This window comes from Pimephales promelas, chromosome 20 (genome assembly GCF_988280905.1).
Source record: "Pimephales promelas chromosome 20, fPimPro1.hap1.1, whole genome shotgun sequence".
In the NCBI taxonomy this organism is placed as follows: domain Eukaryota; kingdom Metazoa; phylum Chordata; class Actinopteri; order Cypriniformes; family Leuciscidae; genus Pimephales; species Pimephales promelas.
This window is the reverse complement of record NC_142788.1, coordinates 24,985,142-24,996,556: the sequence shown is the minus strand read 5'-3', so window position 1 is coordinate 24,996,556 and position 11,415 is coordinate 24,985,142. Positions and strand designations below refer to the sequence as shown.

Genomic DNA, 11,415 nt, shown 5'->3' with positions numbered 1-11,415 from the left:
AAGTGATTATTATTTTCATTATTATAATTATAAACAATAGTAATAAATAATATTAAATTGATCCCGTTATTATTAGCAATACTTTTATTAAATAATAGTAAGATTTTTTTAACATTAGAGCATAAGCTCACAATATAGCACTATTATAATTTTTGAATCGTGCATTGAACTGCAGTAACACGCTGTACTGTCCCTTTAAGACGGCCATCACTCCAGTTCTGTCGAGCCAGCGCCATTTTTTCAATGCAAGACTCGGCCTGCATAAATTATGTTCATGACGTAGTGCAAAAGAGCAAATTTGTGTTAATTTTTAGCCACTTTTCTGCAGATAAGGGGTTACCTTGGCTATTAAGGTGCACTTGCTTCACCGGCACCACAGTTAACGCAAAGACGTCATTAAATATTTAGTTAAAAAGAGGAGCAGCGTTTTCCCGAGCCTCCTTATCAATGCAAATAGCTCTTTTGTGTGCATTCGTAGCGCGCGTCGGGAGCTGTGAGATGAATTTTTAATTATGCATATTTAAAAGAAACTGTGGCAAAGCTTGCCGAAGGAGGAGAAATAAAGGAAATATCCCACCTTTCAGCGGGTAAGTCGTGAATTTGATCACAGCTTGCACGTATTTTCGCACAACGCTATACCAAGTCGCGGTTTCGAAATGAGTTTTTGGTTAATATGCAATGGTCTTAATTAGCATAATTTATATATTTATGATAAAGAGAAAGGAAATACTTCAAATGCCGTCCTGAGTCATGGCATATTGGCATGTGAGGAGTGTGATCAGTAGATGAAGTGTGTGTCCCATAGGGAGAGTTTTATTATTGCGTTGTGAATGTGTTGGGAAGGCTGCACTAGTACCTCACACAGGCCTGCTTGATGTGTAAATGCGCAATACTTACATAATGCTCTATTGTTTTTAGGATAATTACATGCGTAAAATTATAATGCAAGAAATCTTACAATGCACTTGCACAGTGATGGCATTGGAACATGCTCAGTCGTGTTTTGTTCATTGAAATAATGTTATTTATTTATTTTTACTGTTACATTTTACTATGAGGTACCTTGGTTTAAATTTTTTTTAAGTTGACAACCTTGAGAGCGCGCGTCATAGACGTGACGTTACTCACATGACTACGTCATGATTATCTGGTCAATGCCGTGTAAAGTTTTACCATGGTAATCGTAGTTCCCGCCAAAATAGTTGCTATACTTATTGTGATTACTTTAACATTCATAATATGTCATGTAATTGAAACAATGAAGTGTCATTTTGATGGCTAATCAACTTATTAATAATAACTATATAGAAGCTATGGTATTATAGCTGAAACTTTACCAAAGTGATTTTTTGTAGGGTGTGCTAATGGTCACCATAATATTTTAAACTTAAAATATATATAACCTATGTATTCATATATTGCAAACCTAGTAGTTTTGAGACAACTAAAAATAAACAGCCCCATTGTAATACATTTAAAAAGTATTATATTCATACATTGTATTAGATTAGTATTATAGCTTAACATTTTTCTTCCATATTGTGATTGAAATGTGATATTTCAGATTTAGTTGTACTAAGTCACATGTTTTGTACCTCTATAACTTAATATTTAAAATCCAAATGTTCTTTATTTATAATGTAAAGTATTTCTGATTGAAATGTGATATTTGTCAGATTTAGTTGTACAAAGTCACATTTTTGTTCTTTTAAAACACATAATTTCTTCCATAATGTGAAGTATTTCTGATTGAATTTGTGTGTTTAGTGGCCAAAAAAATGTGGGACAGGACTTGATTTTATCCAGAAATTCCTTGAATCGTAAAAAGTGGTTGTAGGGGAGGTTTGATGAAAAGGAAATTTGTTTTGGTGACCTAGCAAGTTATTACATTTTGGAATAACATGATGAATCATTCGCAATAAGACCAGGAATGTGTATTAAGAAGGTAAATGGGGTCAATTGCTATGTCATTTTGACAGTCTGCATCTAGTGCTGTCAAGCATCCTTAGTGACTAGTATTTTTGTCTCCAGCTGCGACCGCGGAGCTGGTAACATCCCCTTCAACCACTATGCAGAATCATTGATCTCCTCAGAACTTAGACGTCATCATGGAAACTGAGGATCTCCCTGAAAACAATGCGCCTCTCACAGTCAATGAACAGGTATTCGTTTCTTACATGAGTGTTACCAAAACACAGATGTACCTTAACATTTCATCACATGTCCATGCCTTAAGCCCCATGCGTGTGAGTGTTCAGTCTACGTTCACAGCACAAGCAATTCTCTTCTGGTTGTGAGGCATTTGCACAAAGCATTGCAATGCTAGTTTTTGGGTAGATGCTCTTGCCCGTTTGCTGTACTCATCTCACTGTTGTCTTTGTTGGTTGTTTGTCCTAATGTGTGCTTGGCATCTCTGTTCTCTTTAGTCATTCACTGTCTGACCGCAGAAGTGTTTTCTCAGCTTTTAGGTTCCTGCACTTTGAAATTCCCAGCACAAGACGACCAGGTACGCACCCTCTCCTGCCTCTGCACTGCTCTCTGCGTGGCACTGTCCTGAGCTGAGCTGAGCTTCCCTCCATGCGTTTGCTCCTGTGATGTTTCTCTGATCTCAAGTCGACTGAAACATGATCGTCAAATGTTCTTAATAAAATGCTTGATCAAACTTGCCAAAATAATTAAGCTGAGCAAAAGCTTGAAAATGTCTTCATGCTCTTTTATGTTATAATACACTACTGTTTAAAAGTTTGGAGTCGGGAATTTTTCCAGAGAAGTCTCTTAAGGCTCAAGCCGTCAGTCGGCCGTCCCAGTTTTGTCTCTATTTGGACATCGTTGCCGCACAATCAGTGTGAGAGAGAGCACTGATTGATTGACTGATTGAATTCTGTTATAATTTTACGTCGTCTTACCTCAGCATTACTATGTGCTGTGTTATTGTGTTACAATCAGCCACCTGGAATGAAGAAAATTATTAGCATGATTAATATTCAAAATGTTAAGAAAGCTCTGCTTTGTTTACAGTTTGTATATCTGCAGTCCTTGTTTCGGTTTCCCTTTTTGAATGATGAATATAGACTATTGATACCTGCATATATAGACAGTTATTTCACACATGTGCTAGTTGACAGTCGCCTAGTCTTAGTGGTGTGTTAGCGCAGATTTTTTGGTTGACGTGAGGTAACCGTCAGTTCAGTTTTTTTTTTTAATTTCCTTCAAATAAACAATGTACTGCCTCCAAACTTTTAAACAGTAGTCAAAGACTGCAGAATTCACTTGGATTTTAAAGGCTCGCGTTGACATTAGAGTTCACGTGTTTCATGGGCACCTGTTAACATATTAAAACATCCTCTGCTGCTTTCTTTCCTAATTAGCTTTTTTCTTCAAGCTATTGAGCTTCTTGTATAGCTTTTAAATGCATATGAATTAGGGATGGGCGATATTGTACACAAATTACGTTTTATATGCCTTTATTCAATAAATGAACCCAATAATGACATTTAATCATGTATGCACTAATATAACACTGCATTTTGAGGAAAAATGATAGTTGCTTCTTGTTTATTAATCCAGTCAATTTGTTAAAGCTACACTGTGTAACTCTTTTAGTTTATTCTTAGCTGAAAACACTTAGTTCTTTCATAAATATATGTGCTCATTAATGTATATTTACTTCGTTCAAGTAATCAAGTATTCTCGTGAGTGTATAATATGCCATTGAAAATACATACGGGTAAGGGGTTCTAATGTCGGTCGCCATGTTGCCCCTCCATCTTGAAAGTACATTAGCCAAAGAGGGACATACCCGTAAATTGAAGCTTCGCCTTTCGCGTTTACGTTTGAGTTAACACTCATGGACGAGGTCGAACTGGAAGCCATGTTAATCTTGGACTACATTGGCCACCGTAGGAGTTAAAACGAAATCAGAATTGAGAGGAACAGAAACTAATATTGACTGGATGGTCATATACCTTTTCACTGCTAGATGGGGGTAAAATTCACACAGTGTAGCTTTAATGAAAACAATGATTAAAATGAAGAGACAATTTATACAAAACGAAATTCACTTAAAGGAGAACTCCGGCGCAAAATGAACCTGTGGTCTAATAAAACATCAATACCTAGTCAACCGTTCTCTGAGATTTGTTTTCATGATAATCGAATGTAAAGAGTTTTATCTCTAAAAACTGTTTAGCATATAATGCTAGTGCTGGGGGCATTTACTAAGTAAAAAGAAATCGCTAGTTTATACCACTAACAAGGCTCAAAATAGCCCCAGACTAACACAGTAACATAATGAGGCTCCATACATGCAAAACGAAGCATTGAGAACTTTGTAAGTGTACAGACCGTTTAATAAGAAGATATTTTATAAAGACAGTCCACTTCGTGCATACAGGCAGGAGACATCTTAGAAAATAGTCTCGAAAAGTTGATCCCCGAATGCCGTTCATACAGTTCAGAAGTTCGCTGAATTTCATACAGTTCAGCTCACTCAGCACGACGTTCGTGGATTGACTTGTCGAGATTGTTTTCCAAAGATGGCTCCTGTCTGTATACACGAAGTGATCTGTCTTCATAAAGTATCTTATTAAACGGTCTGTACACTTACAAAGTTTTCAATGCTTTGTTTTGCATGCAGGGACCATCATTATGTTACCGTGTTAGTGTGGGGCTATTTTGAACCTTCAATATTCAATATATCGCCCAGCTCTATGCTCTTTTGCTCAGCAAACCTTGTCAGTATTTTTAAAAAAAAAATGTCTGTGAGCTCAGAATACACACACACAGGTGTAAACTCATCCATAACAGACCATGGCGCATTTTCATCGTCACCACTGCCCCCATTACCCCTTAAAGGAGAGCATTTATAACCTGTTAAACCCCTTCCTCCAGGTCATTGTCATGTCAGGTCAGGAGACCATCCGTGTGTTGGAGGTGGAAGTGGATACAGCCTTGTCTTCCTCAGGGGCTGATGGGAAGTTGGAGTCAGGAGGCGAGGAGGGCGCTAGTCAGACCCTGGATGCAGCCGAGGAGGGTCCGTTGGACAGTCCAGTAACCACAAGCACGACTACAGCTGGTGAGGCTGATAAAATTGACTGATATAAATAGTCACATTAGTTTGGTATCACAGCAACAAGGTAATCCAAAGCCACCACCATCAAAGAAGCGTATAGGGCCAGATTTACTTAACAGGGCAAATTAGTGTGAGAGAGCAATTCCAAAAAGGAACAGATGGGAGTGGAAAGTTCTGCGCATGATCTACTGCCGGATAATTTCCAGAAAGACCAACGCAATCTATAAGAGCGGCACTAATTTGGCCCTGTTTACGCCTATTAAGATGCTTTCTGGTGGATCTGATCACAAGTGGATGTGATGATGCTAAATAATAGTGTAAAATGGGTCTAAGATGTTTTGAGCTTGACACTTTTGACCACTTCCGGAGGTAGACGAAAACGCATTGTAATGGATTGCTTTCGTAGTATAAACGTTCATGTGGTCGAATGCATTTAAACAGCCACAAAAGGCTGCCTACTCTCCACCTGCCGACTTAATTGGTTAACATAATGGGAAGCGCGCTAGCCAGACGGGATTTAAACTATAGCTGGAGGCCCAAGTTTAGTTTGAAGATGAAAAACGTACCAAGCACAATGTTCTTTCACCATTCCTGATCTAACACACATACTCACCAAGTTCAATGTGGTCATGCTCTGCTGTCAGAGCATGCTTTTATGTTTTCTCCGGTTGTGTTCATAAGTAAATTGTGTGAGCTTAGAGGCCCTAAGAGTTATAATTGAATGGTTTGAAAAAGTCACCACCATTCATTATGTTTCCTATGCATGGAAAATCATTCTAAAATGAAAGATTTCAGCAAATCTGACTGATATGTTTGCATGTAGTGTCTGTGGAGGTCTCAGCACCTGCAGTCCAGACCGTGGTCTCCACAGCCCCCATCAGTTTGTCTCAGGCCCAGCCGCAGACCAGCATACCCATCACTGTCCAGGCCTGCCCACAGGTGAAGGATATTTTTGCCGTTTAAAATACCGGGGGCCACTTTCTATGTCAGTTTTGCTCCAAGCCCTTGATCATTTCTGACTCGTGGATGTTCAGATCATGACATTTTTAACTATTTTAATGATTTCCAAGTTATCTGAGGCAAGGCAACAATTCCAATTTTCTTTTAAGTTGTTTTTAGATAAGTTTTTCCTCATTTAAGTTTTTTCCATCATTTATTTCAATAAACACAACTGATTTTTCAAAAAATTGATTGTCAAAAAATGTGAAAATCCTGAGAATAATTCAATCTGTTTGCCATTACCCTGCCAGGTCCTGACTCAGGATGGCTTGGCCTCTCTGATGACGGGCATGTTTGCCCAGCAAGGTTCTCTGGGTCAGCCTTTGCTCATTCCTTTAAGTATGGCTGGGTCTGTGGGTGGTCAGGGTGGTCTGGCAGTGCTCACCTTACCCACCGCCACTGTCGCCACCATCCCTGGTCTCACGGCTGTCAGCCCTGCCGGAGGACTGCTCAAGCTGCCGTTTGCTGGACTGCAAGGTATATTTTGTATACTCATCACGTGCAAAGCATCATAGAAAAAGTCCATATTTACATTCTTTTGGGATGAGATTGTTTACAACGCACGATATTGTGTTTATATGAAATGGTGTTTTTGTCCAGACCAGAATAATGACAATTTTAATGGTACAAGGTGTTTTACTGAGCAAACAAACTCTTCTTTTTGAATAGTTTTGATTGTTACAACAGCCTGTTTTCTTTTTCCAGCTGCTACTATGTTGAACTCTGTCCAGACGCAGCTGCAGGCACCTGCGCAGGCGGTCCTGCACCCCCAGGTGTCTGCACTGCAGTCCATGCAAGCGGCCCTGCAGCCAGCGCAGACCACGCCAGCCACCACCGCCACCGCATCTGTCGTGCAGAAGGTGTCAGAGCCTAGTGTCTCTGTCGCAACACTTCAGACTGCAGGCCTGTCCATCAACCCTGCTATTGTGAGTAGGGAAATACTTTGGGTATTCTATTCGAGTCAAGAACGATTTTTGCAAATTTAGAACGATTCGATTCAAGACGATTCTAAAATTCTTTGCGATTCGATTCTGCATTTAGAATTTTTTTTTTAGCCTTCAATTACTAAAAAATATTTGTGATACATTTTTTTATAATCGGCAGGTTTTTTTGTTGTTTTTTTTCCCCTAGATTAGCGCAGCCTCTCTGGGAGCTCAGCCTCAGTTCATCAGCTCTCTTACTACAACTCCCATCTTCACCAGCGCCATGTCAAATGTGGCAGGACTCACAAGTCAACTCATTACCAACGCACAGGGCCAGGTTAGTCCTACATTTAAATTCTCAGTATAATTCACAGTATACTTTTACACAATGAACATTTTTACCAGTCTCATTAGACTATGAAAACCTGTGTTTTAGGTGATTGGAACACTTCCTCTGCTGGTCAACCCTGCATCACTGGCTGGAGCTGCGGCAGCCTCCGCGTTACCCGCTCAAGGCCTGCAGGTCCAGACCATGTCCCCGCAGCTGATTTTGAACTCCCAGGGCCAGATCATTGCTACGATAGGGAACAGTCCAACAGCGGTTGCCCAGTCCGCAGCCTCCGTCCTCCCCAAATCCACTGTGCCCTTGACACTTACCAAAACCACCACGCAGGTACTATAGTGCCAGCCACTATGGCATTTTATTGGTCTATAAATGATAATAAACATTTTGTGTAGTATGTATGCCATTTTTGTACTAGCATTAGTATTTTTATTTATTTAATTGGATGAGTAGGAAACCACTCAGAATAGTGATTCCCTTGCATGCCAAGGCTCATTGGAAAACGTCAAACTTAAAGCACCAAAAACTTTTAATCTGGTTCACAAAAATTAAGAATACAAGAGCAAATTATATATTAATAAAGACAATACTATGAGCTCAAAATACTTTTTACTTTATCGCATGATTTGTAAACTCTCAGACATGAGTCCCTTGAGGCACTTTTAGACTTGCATGGTTGCATCAGCAAATGCGTTTTTAACTCAAGTTTGATTTTATTAGCAATATCGATTAGGTTTAGTTTGTTTTCATATGCAATAGAGAGAACTGTACACGCTTTTAGTGTCTCATAACAAGCAAGAAGCAACATAATATCTTTTTCCAGAACTTTCACCACAGGCACGCTTTTCCAATGAGCTTAATGCCCTAGCATCCATTTAGCAATGCCTTCCACCCAGAGCACCCTACAAATTAATAGCAATGAACTCAGAATACCTTAGAAATTTCCTTGCACATTTTGCAGTTTTGCACATTTGCTGTTGATCATATGAAATGTTTGTAAAATGATTGTCATATTTGTTGATTGGCTGTAATTTATTCTCTAGGGTCCTATTGGAAAAGTGGCCCCATCTAAAGTCATCATTGCTCCCCAGCCACAAGTGGTAAAATCAGTCACATCCCTCACCTCTACTGGTGCCGTCGCCTGTGGAGACGTGCCTACCGTGGGGCAGCTTGTCAGCAGTAGGTTTATATTTTACTGGTAGTATATTTTTATCGTTTATGTTTGCAATATTGCATTGACAACCTTCTTCAGTCACATACTTGAATAGGAGCAATTTTTTAAGGTTGTTTAGATCAGATTTCAGTTTTGAAAAATGATGTTTCAGTGACTCATGGGTAAATTACTCATGTTGTTTATGATCTGGACAGCATTCAAAAGCCCTAATTCAATTTTTGTTTTCGTTAGAGCCACAGTCTGCTGTGAATGAAGAAGAGGCCATTAATCTGGAGGAGATTCGGGAGTTTGCCAAGAATTTTAAGATTCGACGGCTCTCTCTGGGCTTGACACAGACTCAAGTTGGCCAGGCTCTCACTGCTACAGAGGGTCCTGCCTACAGTCAGTCAGCCATCTGCAGGTTATTCTCTTTTATATCTTCTCTTTGTTTCTTTACGTGTCTTAGAGGTCGGCACAGAAATGATTGAACCACTCCTGATCTGTTTGTTGGATAAATGTGATGCGATCTGGGAAAACCCACCACATGGTGAAATTGGACAGATTACATGTTTTGAGACCATATTAAAGCTGAGTTCAAGCCCTTTCCTAATCTGTTTTTATTTCTTTTATCGTTTGTCTGTAACAAAAGTTATGGTTATCTGAAGTCGGCTGATCGCTATGATTTTCAGAAATGGAATTTCGAGAAAAAACGTTTTATTAACGGTCACATCCTGCTAGCGGAACGACTGGCGCTCCTTTTTATTAATTGTCTTTTTTTTTAATGTCACATATTTTAGTAATCATCATAGATTAGGTATCATTCGAAATCTTACAAACTCAAAATTCAACCTGTGAAAAAATAAAAAAAATTAAATTTGAAAATTGAAAATTTTCCGTTTTGAAATTGGACGATTGAGAGGCGAGCAAGATCTTTTAAGCGAGTAGCTTCAAACTCTGTTGTTCTCTTGTGCTCCGCAACACACAACACGATAATGCTGGATAAAAATAAATAAATAAAAACTTGTGGGATGTTGTAGTTCACCCAGGACTGGACTTTATTCTGTTATGTAGTTTATTTTGATAGGCGAAACTGTCTTTGGAGTGTTAAGAGAAGGAGAGCTAAACGGGAGATATTGTTTTTTGCCCCTCTGCTTCGCCTGCGTGTTCTTAAAGAGAAATGCAGTCTTTTCAGCTGGACATTATAAATCGCTATTTTTCAGCACTAAACTAGTGAATTTTCCCAAGATATATTCAGAGATGATAAACAAAATGTTATAGAATAATAATTTAATAAAAACCCAATTTTGACAAAAAACTAACATTCAATCTATATGTAGACTTTACTGAAAACTTACCACCGCGACATCCGACGGGTTTTCCCAGATCGCATCACAAATACTGCCATAACAAAAGAGGGGGAAAACGGTGACATACTGGGTTCTTCTTTATATTTACACTGTATATAATTATATAATGTTTTGCAGTCAACTTTAAGCTATGTAATTGTTTATCTCATTTCGTTATATACAATTATTTTGTAAAGTTTCATTTATATAAATGACTTTTTACTAGGGCTGTCAAATGATTAATCGCGATTAATCGCATCCAAAATAAAAGTTTGTGTTTACATAATATATGTGGGTGCATTGTGTATAATTATTTTATATATATAAATGCACACACATGCTTGTATATATTTAAGAAATATTTTCATGTATATACTGTAAATAGATTTATATTATATATAAATTTAAATATTTTATATATAAATAATATTATTTTCCGTAAATATACATGCATGTGTGTGTATTTATATATACACAAAATAATTATACACAGTGCACCCACATATATTATTATATATATTATATATTAATCGTTTGACAGCCCTACTTTTTACATGCTATATAAAGTCTGTAATCAAAAATAAGTGCCGGAAAGATTCACTTTTCACTCCAGTATCTTGTGTGTTGACACATTGCCTCTTGTTTACAGATTTGAGAAGCTTGACATCACTCCTAAAAGTGCCCAGAAGCTGAAGCCTGTGCTGGAGCGCTGGCTGGCCGAGGCCGAGCTCTGGAATCAGAAAGGTCAGCAGAACTTAATGGAGTTTGTGGGCGGAGAACCCTCCAAGAAGCGCAAACGGAGAACGAGCTTCACGCCGCAGGCCATTGAGGTCCTCAACACTTACTTTGAGAAAAACTCCCTTCCGACTGGCCAAGAGATTACAGAGATCGCAAAGGAGCTGAATTACGACCGAGAGGTGGTTCGGGTCTGGTTTTGCAACCGTCGACAGACTCTTAAAAATACAAGCAAGATCAACGTGTTTCAGGCCCAGTAGGACAATGACGTATCTCTTAAAGAGCAACAGAAGAACTTTTTGGACGTTGATGATGCATTGGTGCTAGTTGCAAAATGACTGAAATAACTGATTTGCTGTTGCGATGAAGCCAGCGGCACTCGAATTGTGTGCGGTCTTAGAATAGTATCAAACATACTCTTTCTGTTGTTTTTTTGTTTTCCGTTATACTGCATGCAGAGTGACCTTTTGCCATGCCATCACACTTTTCAGTGCTAAATGGCTTTTGAACTATTTAAAATATGGACGAAGCTACAAGATCCAGTCGTTGCTGTTTTTAAAAATAAGCACTTCATTAATACGAAATAGAAAGCTTGCGAAATATGCTTTCATTTAGTTTTTTCTTTTTCTTTTTCAGAAACTAACAATATTTTTGACCCTTAAAATTGTTTTTGGCTGTAGCAATTCCAGCTATGGCTTTCATATAGTACATTTAAGAGGCTATTTAATAATTTGACTGATATTTTATTATTATTCATGTGTTCATGGAGTTTTGCTGTAAGCTGTGTGATTTGTACAATGCCTGAGACAGATAATTGTTTTTTGGTTATCTTAAACCTTCCAAAA

The 11,415-nt window shown here is 38.4% G+C and overlaps 1 protein-coding gene across 3 annotated transcripts; it reads left to right on the top strand.

Annotated features, from left to right (window-relative positions):
- Window positions 1-263: 263 nt before the first annotated feature.
- On the top strand, window positions 264-11,136 carry pou6f1 (POU class 6 homeobox 1). 3 transcript variants are annotated; one of them, XM_039652965.2, is made up of 12 exons: window positions 264-587; window positions 2,032-2,162; window positions 2,462-2,506; window positions 4,891-5,074; window positions 5,895-6,010; window positions 6,322-6,547; window positions 6,776-6,996; window positions 7,202-7,330; window positions 7,430-7,666; window positions 8,380-8,515; window positions 8,742-8,910; window positions 10,485-11,136. In XM_039652965.2, exons 2-12 carry the CDS (start codon window positions 2,109-2,111, stop codon window positions 10,828-10,830), a joined length of 1,863 nt encoding a protein of 620 aa, XP_039508899.1. In that variant the 5' UTR covers window positions 264-587; window positions 2,032-2,108; the 3' UTR covers window positions 10,831-11,136. The 3 variants fall into 3 exon arrangements, with proteins under 3 accessions (XP_039508899.1, XP_039508901.1, XP_088980706.1); XM_039652967.2 differs by lacking the exon at window positions 2,462-2,506 and having other exon boundaries at window positions 327-587; XM_089124580.1 differs by lacking the exon at window positions 264-587 and having other exon boundaries at window positions 2,031-2,162; window positions 2,427-2,506.
- Window positions 11,137-11,415: the final 279 nt, after the last annotated feature.